Source organism: Rhopalosiphum maidis, chromosome 2, assembly GCF_003676215.2.
Source record: "Rhopalosiphum maidis isolate BTI-1 chromosome 2, ASM367621v3, whole genome shotgun sequence".
Classification (NCBI taxonomy): Eukaryota; Metazoa; Arthropoda; class Insecta; order Hemiptera; family Aphididae; genus Rhopalosiphum; species Rhopalosiphum maidis.
Window position 1 is genome coordinate 68,795,802 of NC_040878.1, and position 22,326 is coordinate 68,818,127.

Here is a 22,326-nt window from a genome sequence, read left to right on the forward strand (position 1 = left end):
ATAGTGTACAAAAAAAAAAAAAAAAAAAATAATAACTTAAAAATGTTTTTGTTCTATAAGTAATTGGTAATAATATAACTTGTTAAAAAAATGTCAATTGTTTTTTCTTCCAAATTGTTTATGTAAACGCTTATGTGTGTATCTTTTAAAATAAAGTATTTTTAATTTACTAAAAATCAATTATACTATATTCAATAATACAAATTTAATTTGTTATACAAATTTCAATACATGTATAATACAAGATCTAAAACAATAAAATATAAACAAAAAAGTTATATTTCTTCATCACTTTTTTAATCACACATTTATAATAATGTAATATTGTTATTTGAATATTATTAATAAATTAATAACGTAATATAATATATAATAATACATAACAATATATAGTTAATGCCTGTAAATGGTCTTGTTTTTATGCGCATTAACCTATTTGGCGGGAATTAAAAATGAAATTCTAATATTCTAATATAAAAAATACCACCAAATATAAAACGTTCACATTAAAAAAACGTGTACGCGTATTATAAGTCAAGTTCCTTAAATTTAAAATACATAATACAAACTTAAACACTATATAACGCGCGTTCAGTTAAGCTGGGTCCACAGCTACGCCGTCTTTTGTGCCTTGCGGCTTTTATCGTATATGCTGATTGCTTAGTCGTGTTGAGCTAAACTTTTGAACGCGGCACGACAGACGACATACGCGTTACTGTAAACTCGACCTTTTTTTTTTTTATGCGCATTAACTATAACGACGACTGCATAATATATAAAAATTATATACGCGATAATCGGTTTATTCAGTGCCTATAGAGATTGTTAACGAAACTCGCCATAATAATAAATAAAAAAATGTCACCGTAGTGGCTTTTAAATCGAAAGCCCGTCAAACGCATGGACTATCGAGTATACCCGATCTACGCATATATGAATTACCACAGAATAGTTTAAATCTATTTATATTATAATATATATGCGCTATAATGACTGTATCATCGGTATTCTCTGGTGGCGCATACCACGTACTGGCTACAGTGAACGGCATCGTTGTCGGCCCGATAACTCGAAACCGTCTCGACGGTTTTCGTGATGATATTGTCGCAAGCGGTGACGGTGGCGACATTGTCGCGACAACGCCTAAGCGACGACCGCCTCGGACGTTTCGGGCGAGTAACGACGGAGCGCTGGATGCCTTGCATCACTGGCACCAGCAATCGCAGACTACGTTTGACGACCGGCAAAGAGTTTGTTGACGGCGATCTCGGCAGAACGTCACCGCAGCTTGTCGACGGAACTTCGTCGCCGCTTGTCGACGGAGCCTGCGGCTCAAGCGAACTCCTTCGTCGGCCACCGCGACCGGTTCCAATACCGCCGCCATTCGGGTTGGCTGATCTGCGGCCTCGCGGCCCGAGGAATCGGAACAGTCCGGACGACAGCGTTCTGAGCACCGGCGACTGCAGGAAGCACACGCCGACCAAACACGCGGCCAACGCCGGCAGGATCCGGAGCGTGATCAGTGCGATTATGGCGGCGCACAGGCCGTGCACCAACACGGTCCAGTCGGTCTGTCGCGCTCGCCGTCCGCAGCCGCTTCTCGACTTCGGTGTATCGTCGCCGCCGCCGCCGTCGCCGCCGGATATTCCGCACGCGATCATTTCGTGAGTTGCCGAGCGTGTACAGTGCCGCGGGGAACGATTGACGACGAGTGTCGGCGATGACACGAAGGCCGCGGAGCTTAGTTTTCGATTAAAGTGCGCTCACGATTCCGCCCGTGAGCATGAATTATATTACTATTGTATTTCAAGGCAAAGCGCGGCGGCCGCTTGTTAATTATTCCATACAGTCTTAACTACTATTAAAATGTCTTTGTCTACGCGTGTGTTGATGTATTCCGCAGGGTGTTCCGAATAGTTGATCATAATAAGGGCGACAAATGCGCCGCGATTGACACATGCTATTATAATAATAAGAAGGAAAATAGTATTAACACACCGCAGAAGCGTATAAATTGTTGTTAGCGAAGGATGTTATTATGGCCGTATCGCGTGTTACATGATATAATACTTTTAATATGATATTATTTTACGTATATTTAAATCAACATTTAATTTATGGTGATACCTTCCTTTCGAAAATTCTAGTTATTATGCTTCTAGGTTGCCTACTATCAATATCACTGCAATGGGACAGCGGTAGGCCAATTCCTCTTCTCATTCTCCCTATTTTATAGCTATGCCATAAAAATAGTACACGTTTCATACAATTTTTCATAACAAAAGAGATTTTGGTAAATAAGCTAGGAAAATATAATATTGGATAAGAAAAATTTTAAAATACGGCAGAAATGATAAATTCAACTTCTATACATCTACGTTATTATATATTATAGTTTTGTGTATTTTTAAAGGAACCCTAAAACTGTGGTATATTCAATTCATCTTTTTATTTATTTTTTAATTAATTACGGTCGTGCTAAACCTATAAATTGGTTATATATATATAAACAAAATAAATATAAATATAAGTTTATTTTTCAAAAACAATTAAAAATAATTAGGTATAAAATATAATAAATAGTAAAAACAGTAATAAATACACTCTTTGGGGATTTTTTAACATTTGAACAAACCACAAAAATTTATCATATGTTCATAAAAACATGATTTACTTTCGTTTAATCAATTTATTAGCCAAACTTCCTATTGGAGCTTCAATAACCATGAATAATATTACACCCATCAAATAACTTTTCAACGCATCATACAACCAGGCATCCAACTGAAAAAGTGTTATTAACATTTTGGAATTAGACGTTAATTATTTTAAATCTTATTAATTTTGACAGGTGTGTTGATTACATTTACTAATATTCGAACAATGAGTCTTACCACAGTTCGTTTTGAAAGATAATTTGGTGTTCTTAGTCGACTCTGTGATATCATCATAATAGTAAGGTTGACTAAGAAAACGGAATATGAAAGTCTCCCCATTGGCACAATAAATCTATTATTTAGGAATTTTGTTAGTAGACCTGTAAGCAGTAAATAATTTATGATACAAAAACAAAAATGTCGTGTACTTTTCATTATTTTGACTATAACGACTATCAGTATTCTGTACTAGTGTACTTTTGTTAATAGTTGATTGCATGATATTATATTATGTATTTATATATTATATACCTATTAATATATTATTGGACTTATAAAAATGACACCCAATAAATTTTATGAAAAACAATTGGACATTGGATATGTATAATGGTACAGTAGTATCTAGTAAATAGTAATAATTAATATATGTGAGAAGTAAGTACGTATAATTATAGCGAAAAATTAGAATACAAATCACGTACATTTCACTGTACTCTTTACTTTTAAAATATTGCAATTTTTTTATGCAAATAATTAGCATGTATTTACATAAATATTTTCGCAGTTTGCACGTTTTTAATGTCAACGGTAAATTTTTGTTTCTTTGCAAAATCTAAAAATGAAAAAATTGCGAAAATAGTTGTGCAAATTCGTGCCGATTGTATGCTAATTATTCGCATAAAATATTGTATTATTTTGAAAGTATGGGAAATAAGAGGGGTAGAAAAACGTATGTTTACAAATCACTAAATCAGGGTACAAAATTTAATTATTGAAATTTATGAGAGTAATATTTTCAAAGAGAAAAAATAATGTTGAATAATTTAGACGATAATACCGTCGGGTGATATTCGAGATAGTAGAAGAGAGTACCAAAAAATTAAGTGTATTTAATTATCATTTATATCTAAACAAAATTTTAAACTAAAGATCCAAAAAAAAAATAACAAATACAATGCGAAAATTCTGATAAAATAGTATACTGTATAAGTTCATATATGAATTTATTAAATTATAGTTATAAGTTGTATCACTCAAAATATAAAGACTATTAAGCATAAAAGTATCTTACTAAAATTTGTGTAACTAAAGTTTAACTTACCATAACCACTCGTGAAGTGACAAGTAAATATCCATGCGAATAATATTACCCATGTACAATGATTTAAAGTTGAATATAGAGCTTGTTCTAATAGATAGTAAGGTCTATCTCTCTTATAAAATATAGCCCCATAAAACTGAACCCATAAACAAATCACGGCAATAGTGAACGTCCCAGCGTATACAGTCATCTAGAATATCAAAAATGTATATTTATAGTTTCAACTTTCAATTCAAATATAAATTGTAAATTTGTTAAACAATATATGTAGTCATGTAGATACATACTTGTGAAAATTTAACTTTGTTTTCCTTTAATTTATCAATGATTACACCAATTGCAATACCAGTAAAAAAAGGAAAAGCTCGCATGTAACTTGCTCTGTATGACTCATTAAATGTTTCAGAATATCTTGTGTTTTCTAAGAAACTGAAAATAGTTTTATACTTAAAGAGTGTTATTATAATTAAATAATTATAATAAATTATTCTTTATTTCGTCCTTTAATTATTCAAATGTTTAATTTTAAATAACGCTACTAAAGTAAAAACTAAGTATTCCTTATATTTAACAAGCGAAATTAATATTATTATAATTTATTTATTAATTTTTTGATAAGCACAATACTAAGTATATAAGAAACTTGTAACAGTGTATTAGGTACTCAAAATGATTATACAATTATAGAATAGTCATTATTTCATGAGTAACTTTAGTATCATTATAAATTTAACTCACGGAAGAAGTATTTTAACTATTCCCTCCCTTTTTGTAAAAATTGTGATTATAAATGGCACAGATATCGACACACCAAGCATTGCAATGATTAATCCAATCCCAAATTTGACGTTCTTTGTGTAAATGTAAACAATAATAACTCCAAGTATGCAAAATTGAATATCGCAGGATATATACCAACTGACTATGAGACACTGAAATAGATAGTAATTAACAATTAGAAAAATTACACTTTTATACATTTTACATAGAGTACCCAAATTATAATAATTATTATTTATATTCTTAAAAAAAATGGTTCCTATATGTTCATCTAAGATACATTATTATATTAAAATAAAATAATAAAAATGTTTTTAAATTCTTACTTCATACTTAGAATCAATTAAATTACTTATGAACAACATATTGGTCCACCAATAATTTTTACATATTTCAGCTTCGTCCCAAGTTTTATAAGGCCACAGTGGGCCGTCTCCAAGGTGGGGTACGATGTGAGCAGTGATTGCCATCATCGCACAATAAGCCGGTAATATTCTAAAACGATTTTGGAATACATATTAATGACTAGGTGTCTAGGTGTATATAAAAGCAGTTGTGTTGCTGACGAAAATGCGTATTAGACTCGTTACGTCAGGACTATTAATATTTAACGTATTAATAACTCAAAAGCATTCTATTACATAGATGATAGATATATGTTATGGAATATGTCCGATATTGGGCTAACGTTTAATTTAACCTCGGATTTTGGATTTCAGATACCAAAAATATTAACATTATATTGCAACTACGCGTGGTTCATAATTAAAATAACATCATTTATACACTGATAATTAAAAGTATAAAGTATATTTTTTAAATGTGCAAATTAACACGAATGAAAAATAAAATCGTGATTATTTTTTCAATTATAAGAAATTGATTAAAAATACATGAAAGTAAAAAAAAAAAAAACATTAAATTACAAAAAAATACCTTAAAGTTTATAAATTCAATAAATGAGAGAAATATTTTTTTTAATAATTATTTATATTCGTATATAACTGTAAGCAGCGTAAACTGAAACGCATTTTTAGTTAAAAATCATTTATCTGCAAAACGAAAAAAAAAATACATTTCATCAATTTCTGAACTGTAACTATGATGAATATAATAAATAAAATATATATTTATATATTATAACACAAGCACTGCATTATGCTTGTTATTTTAATTTTACGGACGTTGATTTAGTCTTAACTCTTAAGCCAACTATATAGTAAGTGGTTCATTGGTTGTATAATATATTATATATAATGTTAAGTTTTTGGTAAGTATTAAGATTATTCACTTGTATTAGTGATTTAAGTCTGAAATATAATTAGTCAAAAGCCGTAGTTATCCAAGCATTGGACAATACCTGTAAAACCTATAAACTTTTTTTATTTTATATTGATATTGTGGATTTTACCTGATTATTCTGTAGACGATTGGTGTTAAAAGTTTTACCCAAACTGATTCCTTTTTTAACTTTTTAAATATCGGTACTATTGTAGTGTATATTAGAAAACCAGTTATGAAAAAAAACGGGTCAGTTAAATTCATACTAGTCAAATAAATATCGCGTCCATGAAGGTACATCTGAAATTATACATGACTATGTAATAACTATGTACTATTTCATTTTTACAAATATTTTCAAAAAGCACTTTGGAAATTTGTATTAAAATATAGACTAAAGTAAGTTTTAAACACAGGTTCTTTTTTCAAAATCTATGCTTCACTTAGAATTATTATTCAAAAATGAAATTTTCCATCGTGATTTTAAAATTGTTATTTAACTTATCCTCCTCTAATTTTAATAATATGAATAATGTCTCAACTTACATGCTCTACGAATTTAGGATTACTTATTGGATTTCCAACTAAATACATAAATCTGTGACCCATTAAAATTAGTGACATCATAATCGCTTTCCAACCATTCAGCATATTAAATTCGTTTTTTTTATCGTATTTCAATAATATTTTTCCCGATTCAATAAAAGAAAATATGTAGAAACATGATTTTGGAACTTCTTCTATAAATTAAAAAAAAAAAAACATGAAATACGTTAATGTGTGTTAAATATTTTTTATTTGAAAAAATTATCACATTTCTATGTTACTTACTTTCGCTTTCATTCTTTTTTTGTTGGCGAGATAATGCTATGTAATGATGAGTTGTTGCCACTCCACAAATTAAAAAAAGCACTCCAAAAATAATGCTAGACAATAAAAAAAATTAATTGCTTATTTTTTTATAATTTCTAAACTTTTTTTGTGAGTAATTCCTGTTTATATAGTTTATAAGCTGGACATATAAGCTCTTATTATTTATTAATTCAGTTTAATATTTTAATGTAATTTTTAGATATGCGAATTAAGCTAAAATGCCTAATATAACAACAATAAAAAAATGTATTACTTAGTTATATAATATGCTGTATTGTAAGGATACATGTCTCCACTAACAGTGCACAATAGCGGATTCACATAAACAATTGTTTTGAATTGTTCCGATAAAAACACCTTGTCTAATTTATTTTGTAATGATTTTTGAAGATCTGATGCTGAACAAGAATTTGGAATGCAAATTCCCAAGTTTAAACTATTTCTTTGAACTTGATCTGGATAATCAACCCACTAAAACAATAAAGTTATAAACAATTTATTTTTAATGTTACTTACATTGTAGTTATATTACAGCTGGTATTTTCTTTTATCGAATATTTATGTAATTTTATTTATTTAACGGAATCTAATTAATAATTAGGCGTAGATTGTACAATAACATTACAGGTATGCAAAAAGTATACGCGTATAGAATTACTATGATGTAAATTAGTGTTTGATATAACTTTAAATCAATTAAGTATAAAAAATTGTTATTTATTCTTAAAAATTGTATTATTAAAATAAAATGTCATATAATATTATATAATATTAGTATTATAATAATTAATTTACATTTTGTTTAAGGCTTATTGCTTTTAATATTAATCGTAAGTATATAATGCTTATTTTGACTGATACTCAATATTTTTTAAAAACATTTAAGTACCTATTTTAACATACCCCGAGAATTGTTTTCCATGCATGGTTGTTTCCAAAGTCATCTAAATTTTCCGTTCTATTAAAACTATAATCTTTTTTCATCAGTGGAAGTAATTTTATTTCAGACAGACAATACTGGCCTCTTATTGGATGATGCACATCAACACATTCATCATAGACTCCCATTTGATATTTATTACCCGCTAGTATGCCAACGGGATACCGGTTCCAAGATTCTGACACTGAAAATAAATTTTTTGTTATAGAAATAAAGATTATGTAAACAATAAGCAAACAATTTAATTTTTAATATTTGAAACAAACTATCCGATACATCTTTTAGGTATACTTTTAAGAATAAAACGAATAATAGAATGCAATACGAAATTGTAGAAATAATTAAAATAGAAAACAAGTTACCATGAAAAAATTTTGAATTTAATTAATTGTATTACACATTGGCTGAATACCAATTTCACAAATTTCCAGTATAGCACTATGAATTACGATAATATAATAATATGTAGTTGTAGTATTATATATTATTTTTTTTTTTGTATTTGATAGTAATTCACAATATACTTTATTAGTGTTTATTTAATTTAATGAAAATTAATTTAAATTCATATTTATTGTATATTATAGATTTAACTCATAGACCCCCCCCCTCAAAAACAATAGACTGAGTAGAGTTAATATTGTAAAATGAAGTCGGACCAATTTCTAATAAGACACATTCAAATAAAAATAACAGAAGAATACGAAAAAGTCTAATCAACGTGCTTATATGCAGCATGCAATACCTACTAAATGATATTGTATATATTATACAATATTAAATATTAATTCGATGGCGCATTGGTACTGATTTGGTAGTAAAATTAAAAACACTGCGCTCTTAATAAACATAATTAAGATTAAAATATTATAGTTCATAATATTAATACTATACATACAATTAATATTTATACCGTTTAAATAATAATTATTATACACTATGATGTTTATGTATAATACATGGTCATAACATTTTAGTTCCGCATAATGTATAATACAGTCTTCATAGATTTTGGTTGATATCGTGTGTAATGCGTATTCATAATACTTTAATTGTTAGAAACGTATCTATATGTATTTAATTATTATGGTTTTGTCTCGAGCAGTATCTAGTGTCGATTATAATACAATTCGTGGGAGTGAGAGTGACGGGGCAATGTCTCACGTGGCCAGACTTCTAATAACTATTATATTCATGTACACAACGCGAATAATCTCGTCCAATAGTATTTCAATAATATTAATAATCGTTTTTTTGGTATTGTATACATTAAATAAATTGTAACATTGTAACAAATTTTGTTACTTATAAAGTTATATTGAAATATTTTATTTTCTTAAACTAAATATATCGTATATTCCAGCTAGGGAACATATAAAATTTATTATACATTTACATTTTTTTCTTCTGAAAAATCTATTTTTTGAGTGACACAAGTTATTATTACTATTTTGGTTCAGCGTGTATAATAGACTCTGCTATTTTAATTTCAAGTTCTTTAAATTTCACATGAGTTCATAACTTAATTATTATAGAACTAGGAATACCATAATTGTTATGAATGTTATAATAAAAAAGTGTTATAGTTTTTTGTAATCAATATTACATTTTATATATTATTTAATAAATAAAAATAAATATTTTCCATAGATTTATAATATTGTAGCTCTACGACTGTTTCCTATAGATTTTATTTCGCGAGCGCGAAATGTTATGCTGTATTAAAAATGATTTCTTTTAAATATTTTTATAGTAGCCATTCATTTTATAAATTATATTTTTGTAATGAATGTTTTTTTTCTTTAGTAGATACTTAACTATCATAGAAAATCATCAGTTGAAAGTATTAAGTTAGGTTAGTCATAATGTGTCAAATATAATATAATATCCATTGATTTATACTTATTATGTACGAGTGCCCCCACCAATCAATAGAATCTTTGATCTTGAATGTCGATCGACGAATTTACATGATTCATGAACCAAGGAACTATTGACGGATACATGCACATATTTTATTATATATCCGCAGTGCATATTAATTAAATAATAATTCTTAGATGATTAGAAATTAGTAATTACCATTTATAATATTTAGTTGATTTAAAATACTCAAAAAATCAAAACCTAAGTTCTCTTCCGGGTAATTAATAATAATTATTTCTGCAAACAAAAATTATTTTACATTTTTGGAACTTATATTTATTATTTGTTTTGCTAGTATTAAATATTGTTTGAATATATTACATTATTAACATAATTATAATTGTTTACATCGATTAAAACAGTATAATACAAAATAATTATGTAATTCGTTTTTATATTATTTTACATTATTAAACTTGTTTTGTTTACTATAATTTTATTCATTAAATATACATTAATAAAAATATAGGCATATGATACCTACCACCCACTACCATAATGCATATTATTTTGTTTCATTATCTTGGAGAAATAAAATATTCTTACCAACATTTCAATGTCATATTTAAATTTTTATTTTATCATAAGACGGTTACAATTTGCTACTATTAACATTTGATATACCTATTTATTTATACATATAATATATAATGTTTGTATCATAAACTGCATAATTTTGATTTTATGCTATTGCATGACATTGTATTTCATTCACTAACGATAAAAATATTTTATCTTATTTATATTCTTAAATTTTATTTTTAACGCTTCTCATTTATACCTCGTGGAAAATTATGTGTAGTGTTTTATTTTCTTTCGGAAAATACAGTGAAAAGATAAAAATACTTTACCTAATAGTTTATAATTAAATTGCCCTGTTATTCACAATAATTATTCAATAAAAAAAATATGATTATATATATATATTTTTTTTGATTCTGAACAAAGCGATCAATATATTGATTTTATTTTTATTTATTGTAGCAAAAATGTTTCAATTTTCTACTAAGAGGTTATTTTAGATAGCAAATTATATCTTTTTAGTACTATCGAGAAATGAAAATTGTGAAATTATGAGTACTTTTAAAAACATAGGCGTGCACAGACCTGAATTTCGGGGGAGGGGGGGGTGCCTAAAATTTGTTCGGGCCCTTTTCTTAATTTGGGCCCTCTCTTAACAAGACATGTAAATATTTTAATAAATTATAATGCCTGAATAAATTATATCACATATTAATCAGTAGTATTACTAGTACCAAGTTATATAATATTTCATTAGATAGTTGCATCTAAAATCTATTTTCAAGATAATTGCAATATATTTAATTTATTATTTTTACTTTTGTAGTCAATAACATCTAGCTGTTATAATCATAATAAGTTTTACCACGCAAATTAAAACATTAGTTAAAATACGGACCCATATAAATGCTATAAGACTTAAATTTTAGGGCCCCAATTACATCTCAGGGGTGCCCAGGCACACCCGGAACCCCCCATGCGCACACATATGTTTAAAAATAATTAAAGAAATAAACAAAAAAAAATATAATAATTTCATTTCATTAATTATGAACTAGTTGATTTTCTCACGCACATTTTGTACAATAGGTAATTTTAATATTATCTTATACGCAATTAATGATCATAGTTGTCGAAGACTGATAGTATAGAAAAAAACTTTGTAATATTTAAATCTCAACAACAAACTTGGAAGATGGATAAAAGTGAACGGAAACAAGCCGAGATTTTACCCAATTTCAAAATTGTCAACAACCACGTTGTTTCTTTAGACTTGTCGAATCGAACAAAATAATTCGTATATGCAAACGCACTTTAGTTTATCGCCGTAAGAAAAAATAAACAAAGCAGCAAATTCAAACTCAAACAACTTTGAAGCTTGACATCATATGTATATAGTATATTCATAAATTAGCTAATACCAAACAAAAATATGGAAATGCATACATTTTTTATATATTTTGAACAAGGTTCGACTGAAGCCAAGTTTGAGAATAATAGGATGCAGTTAAACATAATCACCCCCTCCCCTCCAAACAAAAAAAATAATAGGAAGAATTGATAAAATATTGAACAATGTACATACTAAATGTATACATAAAAGAAAACATAAATTGTGTGACAAAGGCGGGAAGTGATCCATTTCAGTGTCGAGCAACGTGGCAGCACAGCCGGTATTTGATGTATTTCACGCAAGACTGAAATTGAGTCACATGTACCTACTATTTTTTATTGTGCGCTTTTTTTTGTTCGTTGGAAACTGTTTTTATCGATATAATGGTAATTAAAAATGAACTATTTTTGCCTTTTTTCGTTCTAGATATGCCAAACTGTTTTCATAGACCTACAAAACAGCACGGGAGTAATAACCCACCTACTATAGCTAGGATTTGATAAAAAAAATAAAATGTGGGTTTTATTTTATAAAAATAGACCTTTAAAAATTTGGGTAAGGGTATAAAAGGATTAATTTCTTATACGAGAGTACGTGAAATATCAGATAAAATTATAAGAAAAAACACAATATAATGCATGTTCCAACTGGGAATTTAAATGTAAAAGTTTTTTATATTGTTATTACTAATCAGCTCATGACAGTTAAAGTAATTAACATATTTATAAAAGTTAATAGTTATTTTTGTATCACGAACATTTATATCAGTGGTTCCCAACTTTTTTCTATTTTATGCCTCCCTGTAAATTTTCAAAAATATAAAAAAATTGATATATACTATGGTAGTTTATTACTTTTGAGGAAACAAACTACTTACTATATTAATAAAGCAATAAGTCATAAGTCTGGATAAAGTAAAAAGAACATTTTTTTGCTAGTTTTTTATACATTAAAATTTTATTTTTAACTGTTTGGCGTAAATCTATATATTAAATATTGTAATTATTATGTTATATTTACACTGTTTTTCTGTACCACGTTGTTATATTTAAATTTTAATTGGAATTATATTCCGTAAATAAAGATTAAAGCCGTATAACTAGGGGAGGGTCCAGAGGTCCGGACCTCCCCACGATTTTTTTAAAGATAGAAACATGTTATAATGACGAATAAAGATAATTGACTATATACATTTTTAGTATTTATAGTTAAAAAAAATGTTGGACTCCCTCCCCCCCCCCCCAAAAAAAGCGTTGCGCTTTTAGTTCCTATGTGCTTATACAGTCCTGCGGTGTCCAGTATTTAAATGCGTATAAAACCTTCTGTTTAGGAGAGGAAGTGTTGAATTTCGGTGTTAATTCTTTAAAAACAAAGGAATCAAATCTAAACTTTTATTTGATAATAACTTTAACAAATCTTAAAAACAATTCATTTTACTCCAAGTTTTCAAATTATAGAAAATTAAATTGTTAAAAACTATAAAAAAAAAACTTATTTTACACCAATTTGAATATTTCTCTATCCCTCGTATTTAATTATAAAACATGATAATTGTAACAAAAAAAAAAAAAAAATAGGAGCCACAGATTTTATTTTTGTAGGCCCCAAAAATGTTCGTAGGCCTTAGGCACAGTGCCTATGCGCTAATACGGCTCTGTGTCTGCTATGTAATAAGTAAGATGTATTATGCTATGATATAGGTACTATAATAAGCAGTAACGTATTACGCATCATGTGAAGTACATCAACATTTAATCGTTATGATCGACCAATATAACGGATAATATAATATAATATATACCATATAACTTATAATAATATAATATTATACAATACTCACTTCTAACAGCCCAACTGGTGTAATTCCGTAAGTTATTGTCGTAGATCTCGGATTGTTTGCGACATTCAGTACTCCCTACATGTCGCACAGTGAAATTTGCTAATGCCTGGTAAAACAGATCAGAGATCCATGATCCAGGAATACCAGCATTCGGAGTTCTAGCTACAATTTTTAATGCCACAGAGGACTCGTTATTGGATGCCACTTGGCCGTTGGAGTACTCGGTTGACAGCAAAGCAAAAAGTACTAACACAACTGCCGTGAACGGGTAAAACGACATTTCAAAGCCGTTTACTTGTATATCTATAAGAGATTTAAAGATCGACAGAAGAAAAGTATTTGGTTCCGATGAATTTGTACACGTGCGGTATAATGTCTATTATTATTCACGTGCGAGTGTCGTGGCGTTAATTCGCGTTAAAAATGTACGCATTCATATTGTTTTAGTTCGTTTGATAATAAAAGATTTGAGTTTTAAGGTATATCGGAGAAAACTTTGATGTGCGTCGTCGGCATCTAGCGTTCAAGTGCGAGATAGTTATAGTATCCCCCAGTATATGATAATGTCAGGTGGCGGTACAACCTTGCCAATAACGAAAATAATAATATTTATCGTAGCAAGGAAATACATATTATATATTTATTTGTATTATTACGGTAATGTAAAAATTAGAATATTAATTTTTATTGCTTATAATCGTAGTTGTAAAAATATTAACTATAATTTTAATATGCTTCAGGTTTGTTTATACTATACATCATAACTAATAATTATTAGAACTCATTATGTTTTAAACTATTTTTGTTAAATTAATTATAATAATATATTATATATTGACTTATCATAATTTACAAAACAATATAAAAAATACAGAATATTTTGCATACCTAATACTTGTAAAATATTCAAAAAATTTAATTTATATGATTTTTATTATTAATTTTATAATTAGTCACTTTCAGTCTCTATAATTTTTCTATTAATATAGGGGCATGTTTTTAAACTGGTTAGTGATTTGGATTTCTGGGTCATTTAAAGACTTCCTAAATTTGGTATAACTATTCAAAAATGTTTGATACTACCATAATTTTACTTACAAATTTTACAAATAGAAATGAAAATTCTTTTAAACTAACAACTATTTGCTTACTTTTAGCATAATTTTAGATTTTAAACGGAGTAATGAATGTATTGATTTTACAAGATGTGTGTTTATTTATTTTATTTTTGTGTGTCATCGCGTTTTGGAGTAGTAATAGTGCTTTGATTTTTGATTTCAGCCCCGTTTTGAAAAGAAACATGAATCTAGTTAGTAATCTGGAGGATCAAAAGTAAAAATCTTTCAGTAGTTTTCAAAAGCGTCAGGAAAAATCATAAAAAGTAACGGAAAAACGGGAATTTCTACGCACAACCAATTTTCGACAAAATCGATTTTTTTATTTAGCTGTGATTTAAAAACGAATCATTCATTGTAAATACTTGAAACTTTCACCAAATGTTTATATTAGAATTATCTATTTACGATTACATTTTTAAAATATTTAAATTTTTTAAGCTATTTAGGCAATTGAAATTTTTGATTATTCTAAGTTTTTTTTAAATGCCGATAAAAAAAAAATGGGTATTCCAAAAAATTTTTAAAATTCTATACAAGGTTTGTTATAAGTTGTTCTTATCGTAGTAAAAAAAAATCAAAAATCAGTCACAATTTTTGATGATCAGCATTTAAAGTTCAAATGTATGCAAGGAATTTTGAAATTGAAGATTCATAACATTTTTGTGATTTATACCTAAGGTTAAAAATCCCAGTACAAGGTTCTCCATAATTTTTTCTTCAAACTACTGTAAATATATGTGTCAATTCAGAAAAAATATTATGAGCGTATGAAATTAAATTTTTTACAAAATCGCGTAAAATAACGATATATTAAAATTTAAATATAGCTAATAATTTAATATTTCCTACTAATTATTGTAGACTGACAAATTATCTTCATTCAGAATCGTTTTTCGTATACAATGGTATCTGTCGTTGCATTCAAATTTAACACATCCATTATAACAGTGACCTGCTACTCTCCATCTTGATACCCACTTGCTCAACCTTTTTTACTTTTAACTCTCATCTTCACCAATAAAAAATTATTATTTTTAATTTAATTATAAAAATAAAACTTTTTTTACATCAAATAATACTTTTCTTCATAAATATTTTATAATTATCAAGATTAAAGCGTATATTAACATTATATGCTTTAAATTTACCATTTCATGTCCCTGAGTTCAATAATTATTATTACTATAATTATTTATGCTAAAATTAATCAAAACAAATTTTTTTAATTATTAAATAAGTATAGTTATTGGGCATAATTGCATGCTGTTATTGATATTTGATTTTGTTAAATTTAAATTTTGTTTCTATAGCTTTTGATTATGATTTATTAATTATTCATTTCTATTAAACTAACATCATAATGCCATTTAAATTATTTTATTTATAATTTTACTGTCGTGAACGAATTTCCTTCTTTATTTCTATAAACAATTTGTAAATATATGAGTATATGATAATAAATAATAATATTAAACCAAGTATACAATACACACTCATTTTAATTTTCTATACTTAACGAAAAATTCAAACTTTTTTTGTCTTTATACAAACACGACTTTCCTAACGGTTTGCTATAATATAATATTTTTTCATTGGCTTACAGCAGGTTGACGTTTGTCAATCGAGAGAAAAAAATGGATTTTTTTCAGCTAAACGGAAAAACAATAAACCGTAAATATCTTTAAGCAAGAATTTATCTATGAAGCTATTTTTTAGAGTTTGCTATGGTATTATAATCATATTGTATATTGGTTACTATGATCAATCTAAGTACCGTACAAAAAACTAAGTTAGAAAAAATAGCATTGAACCAGCATTTTAATAACATTTAAACATTATTTACGTCAAGAAAACCGTTTTAAAGAGAGTTGATAGATATTTATTGTAATCGATATTTTTTAATTACTACCGTGAATTTTACGAGTCCAAAAAAAAATTTTATATATTATTCTATAAATATACTACTCTCTTAAGTAAAAAAACCAGTAAGATAGAATGTAGTTATTTTGAGAAAAATTTTTATCGTAAATCGCAATATCAAAATAAAATAATTGATTAACAATATTCTTAAACAACTTTTCCTGCAGAATCATAGATAAACTCTGAAATATTTCTTAACACCTCAAAACGCATATACGTACTTAAGTGTAAGATATTAATATTATTTTTACAGATGGAAAAGCAATATATACTTACATATTGAAGTAAGTTACATGTACAAAATTGGAAGATTGAAGATAATATTAATAATAATATATCATGGCCGATGAGCCAAATCACAATCACAGAATTAATAAGACCCCGAATGTTAACAGTATATTTATAAATTATTATAATTTATAACAATATGACATTGTGTGATGTGGCTATAAAATTATTATTAACACTAAACGAAAGTATTGTATTTGAACCGATACTAAGAAAAATTACCATATAATATGGTCAGTTACTGTTTTTTCTGCTTAATATCATTTATATATTTGCAAATAGTAAATACGTATATGTTTAACCACGTGTATTATGAAATAGATTGTATTTGTGGTATTTTTGCTAAGGAATAAAAAAATGTACCTTAAAATAACAAATATTTTGATTTATTAAACTCATTTTTCAAATGTTGTTACTTTTGGTTTAGGAAGGCAGTATGAATATTAAATATATAATTACTCAGTGACCATGACTGTGAGCCGGCCGAAATTATGCGTACACTGTAACCTATACTAGCATTAGTTTCCTAATTGTATCAAATATTCATTCCTTCCCGCTGTACCGCGTTCATATTAAAATATAGCTATCATCTGCTTCATAACTATTGATGTCGTCATTTCAAATACATTAAATAATATACACTTAGCCTGTATGTACTATTAATGGGTATATCGAATATACATTTTCAATACATTATTGTATGTTGATAAATGTCTGATTTATAATCAGTTCATGATAAAATAATTACAGCTTAAATAGTAATTACCTTCCTTTCCGGTGTCCTGCGCCGGACACGCCTCTCTCCGAACTTAGTTCATATTTGTTGTTTTGCATAATACCAAACATACACGTATTTACAACGGTTTCAATGTCACATACGTCTTATAATATTATGATATTTAAACTAAATAAGCCTAATTAGTAATAAATAATAATCGTCGACATTACATTAAGTATAATATTTTAAATTCACGGTTTTTTCTTCAAACATTGACGACATTTGACTTTCATAAATAACTTGATAGTTAACGCTTATATTAGTTATTAATACAACACATTAGCAGGTCTTCCCGGATTTGTGGCTTTCGCCTACCTCCGCACAACCATCTGTTATTGATGTGCGGTAGTCGCAGTGGATTCACGGCCGTGGCCCGTCATGGCACGACGGACAAACTACCGCGCCTCGACTGACGCCCGACGAATGCCGTTTCCCGCGGACCCTGTAAGCATCTCACAAAAAGTTGCGAGACTCACCGTGTTTACGGTATCACAGGTTGTTTAACGAAACCACAAGGTACAAATCCCCACGAACCAACCTCTCGAACAGAGGTTCGCTAACAGAGCCGGGAAGCATGCCTTGACGTGACATGATCACCTATCGTTCGTTACCATTATCAGCCAACCCCCCGCTACCGGCAAGAAGGCTCGACGTGACGACGCCCCGACAGCCACCAGAAACACGGTCCACACACTCATCGCAACGATGAGATCGAAGACATGTCACGATACGACAACTCTGGGACGCTCGGCGGGTAACCCGCGATGCTGAATTTACAAGCCACCTAAAGTACGCATATTTGAACAAATTGACAAGTGACGAGTGGAGAAACCGACAGTTAATTAACAATGTAATCACTATTCACTAATTAGTATATCATATTGAGTGTGAAAACTAAATAAGTTGGCTCGTTTATTGCTTTACATTGGAACCTCGGCAAGTCAAAAACATAAATAAGTCAAAATAAATGCCATTTCCTTGAGGAAAACTCGGATAACTCGAAAGAAAAACTATAGAAAACTCGAACATTTCTAGTTCCTATATAGACAGTTAACGACGGATAATTTTTATAATCCGCTTGTGCGTTCCAATAATTTAACCTAATCGCGTTTATTATGTATTTATGGTTATTATTGTATTTTTAATTCGATTTATTTTCACTTCATTCGGTATTGTCAGTTGCGTTCAATCGGTTACAGTGGTTACACGTATAGTTATACGGTGGTATCGAATGTAAAAATTATTAATTATTTAATCATATTTTGTATTATAATTTTTTAGTAATAGTTTTAAAATAATAACAACAACAATACATAGTTATATGTATGTACTTTAACTATAATAATTAAAAACAATAATATTCGTACATACATCTAAAAAACTCTTTAAGTCAACATTTTTTTCTAAAATCTTGATAATTCGAAAACCTTAGTAAGTTAAAAACCTTGATAAGCCTAAAAATTGTATTTTCCTTGAATTTAGACTTATCAAGGTTTCACCGTATTTTTTTTTTACTGAACTTATCGACTTTTGGATGAATAATAGAAATTATACCTTCATATTATAAGACATTATCATGTATCATCAATTCGTCATATTTCACAATATCAAAGCCAGAATAAAAAAGTTAGTAGCCAGATTGGTCCATAACAGGTCCCTTAATTTTACAAAACAAAAAAACAATATTAATAATTTTTTTAAGTTATAATTATACATTACAATAAATAATAATAACAAATAATATACAAATAATAGTTTTAACAATTTTACTAGCGTCACTTGAAAGTGTTCAAAGGCGACAAAAAATTATTTATGTACCTATAATAGTCATATATTTTTTTTATTTTGGTATAAAAACAAGGACCTCAACGAAAACCCATCTCGTCGAAGCATAAATAGAATTTTGTTTCGTTAAAATTATAATTTTATTTGTTTATTCAAATTAAGTCAAATAAAATCGCGAAATCGTAAAAAATAAATGAAATAATTTAAGCATATTCTGTGATTTAACTATGTATAAGACATAATGTTAGTAAAAAAAATTAATAAATCATTTTATAATTTATAATTCTATACTATTATACTCAGACGTATTTAAATACCGTAATTTTTCATTTTTTTTTTTTTTTGAAATACTGATAAAAAACATTCGGCCTTCCAAAAAATCTTTAAAATTTAATACAAGGTTTATTACAAGTTGTTCTTATTGTAGTAAAAAAAAAAAAAAAAATCAAAAATTGTTAGTCACAATTTTTGTTTATAACTTTATAAGCATTTTTTTTTTTTTTTATTTGCGTTACACAATCTATTATACAATTTGAGTACAATAAGCGTAAATGATAATATAGAAAAACAGACATTGAAAATTTGATTTGGAGAAGCCGCCCATTGACGACATTCCTTAGGGCGTTATATTATACAAGTATGAGGTTAATTAAAGAGAAAATCGCTGCACCATTTTCTTTTCAGTCTTTTGGAAGGGTTTCCAGGAATAGGTAAAGTCAAATCTTTTGCGAGGTTGTTCGGATGATTTTTTAAAGAGTTGTGGTATCGAGTGTAGTAATTTGTAGCAGTTTGTGCGATTGTTTTCATTTTTAGGTTTGAATGTAATGTTTGATTTGTTACGTAGGCGGAAGATTTTATTTTGGGATATTTGGATTTTATTCAAGTTTGATTTTTTGGTGGATCCCCAAATCTGAATACCATATGTCCATATTAGTTTTAGAAGGAGCTTTATAAGCATTTAAGAACTTTAAATGCTTATACAAAATATGTCAAAATCGTGAAAATGTGTAAGGAATTTTGAAGTTGAAAATTCATAACATTTTTGTGATTTATACCTAAAGTTGAAAAATCCAATACAAAGTAGTCCATAACTTTTTCTTCAAATAACTGTAATAGCTTTCTTTCCGCTTTAATAATACATCGATTTTCTTTAAAAGCGCCAGAAATAATGTAAATTTTTGGATTTTAGTATTAAAAATATTACAAAGCGGTTCCAAACAGGTCACTGGATTGGATGGTATTAAAGTTTGTGACTCATATTATTAACTCAAAACATTTTTTACGTATTATTATCAAAATTCGATTTTTATAAATCGTATGATTAGGATTTTTATAAATTTCAATTACCATTGTCATAATATATTAGGAGCCTTGTATTAATATTTCAGTATTTTTACCTAACAAATATAATTTTATTGACAATTAAAAAAAAAAGCTCTGATGGAATTTTTCGTCAAAATGGGATTCTTAAAAATAGGATTCGGTCAAATAGTATTTGTTATCAATCCGTATACAACTGGTTTTTTTGTCGATAAAGTGGGATTCGGCGAAATGAGACGATACCAAAACAAGAACTCAGCAAGAATAAAGGAATTTATTATTCTATATGCAACACTCCCTATACAAGACGTCTAGTTCGCGTTGAGAGTGTTAAATTCAAATTAAATTATAAACAGGTATAAACATACTTAAAATAATATAAACAAAATTATCACCAAGTATTTTTATTAGCAAATTAGCTCATAAATAAGGAAAAGGAATTACTTTAAATTTTATCAAAATTATACAAAAACAAATGATTGAATGATTAATTTTTTCAAATTTACAAAAATTAATGTTTGACTTCTTATTTAAATTAGAGCCGATAAGAGATATGCATTGTAATCCAAAAATTGTTTTACTACCTGATAAAATATTTACGTTGCAGTTATATCTAGTGACTGACAGTATTCAAAAGATATTTATGTTAATATAATATTAAAATAAATCTTAGTATAGATTACCGGAAAAAAGCTGATTACTGATTAGACACGTTTATGGCATAATTTTGAATTTTTATGAGAAGGTGTGTCAAACGATTTTCAAAATTAAATTCAGAAATTAACTGAATTTAAACATTAATCAAATTCTAAATTTTTATATATTAATTTTATTGTTGGCTTTACTTAAAAAAATGTATTTTGTATTTATGTATATAATTTATCAAATAAGAATTATAACATAGTTTATTTTTTGGAAATTAATTTATTAAGTACTATACTTTCGTTGTAGTTATACAGTTGTATACATCTTTCCACATGGAGATTTTATTACATTATTATTAATTATAGGCGCACCAAAGATTTAAAAATTCACAATGAAAAATATTCATAATGATATATGAATACATGATAGTACTGTTGGCTATCATCTTATCGAATTACCTATTTACGTGATAATCCATATTTTAAGGATCTACGATAATACGTAAATTTGTGGATACTCATCGTTTCCGCAAACATAGCATTGATTACATCAGTATCGATTCCGTCAGTACAGGAAGTTTTAAAATTACCTTTCGATTTCGCGACATACCAATTTTCATTACCATATTAAAAATTAACATTTGACAAAATGATTTTTTAGATATTCTAATGGAATAATAAAATTGACTTTTTTATACATATGGAAAATAACTATAGATAAAAAAATTAAATATATAAGTTAAAATTTGGAGAAATAATTTCCCATGTCTATGTAGTTTCATACGAAATAAACATAATATTATAACCAAAATTTACAAATATAAACAATAATAATATATTATTTTAGTAAAATACTATATTACTTTTTTAAACTTAAGAGGCCGTTCTGGTAATGAAATTCAACCGTAATAATAATTTTTCTTACTGGTAATATTTA

At 27.6% G+C, this 22,326-nt stretch overlaps 2 protein-coding genes across 3 annotated transcripts; both read right to left on the reverse strand.

Moving 5' to 3' along the window:
* Positions 1-293: 293 nt before the first annotated feature.
* Positions 294-1,736, reverse strand: LOC113553989. Its single transcript, XM_026957607.1, has one exon. It carries the CDS (start codon positions 1,659-1,661, stop codon positions 999-1,001), a length of 663 nt encoding a protein of 220 aa, XP_026813408.1. The 5' UTR covers positions 1,662-1,736; the 3' UTR covers positions 294-998.
* Positions 1,737-2,617: 881 nt separating this feature from the next.
* LOC113553287 (nose resistant to fluoxetine protein 6-like) lies at positions 2,618-14,028 on the reverse strand. 2 transcript variants are annotated; one of them, XM_026956544.1, is made up of 12 exons: positions 13,537-14,028; positions 7,819-8,039; positions 7,169-7,386; positions 6,874-6,968; positions 6,589-6,782; positions 6,173-6,342; positions 5,088-5,256; positions 4,720-4,913; positions 4,269-4,410; positions 3,982-4,171; positions 2,895-3,037; positions 2,618-2,784 (listed from the first exon to the last, which is right to left on the reverse strand). In XM_026956544.1, exons 1-12 carry the CDS (start codon positions 13,814-13,816, stop codon positions 2,671-2,673), a joined length of 2,130 nt encoding a protein of 709 aa, XP_026812345.1. In that variant the 5' UTR covers positions 13,817-14,028; the 3' UTR covers positions 2,618-2,670. The 2 variants fall into 2 exon arrangements, with proteins under 2 accessions (XP_026812345.1, XP_026812346.1); XM_026956545.1 differs by lacking the exon at positions 13,537-14,028 and adding an exon at positions 11,889-11,965 and having other exon boundaries at positions 2,644-2,784.
* Positions 14,029-22,326: the final 8,298 nt, after the last annotated feature.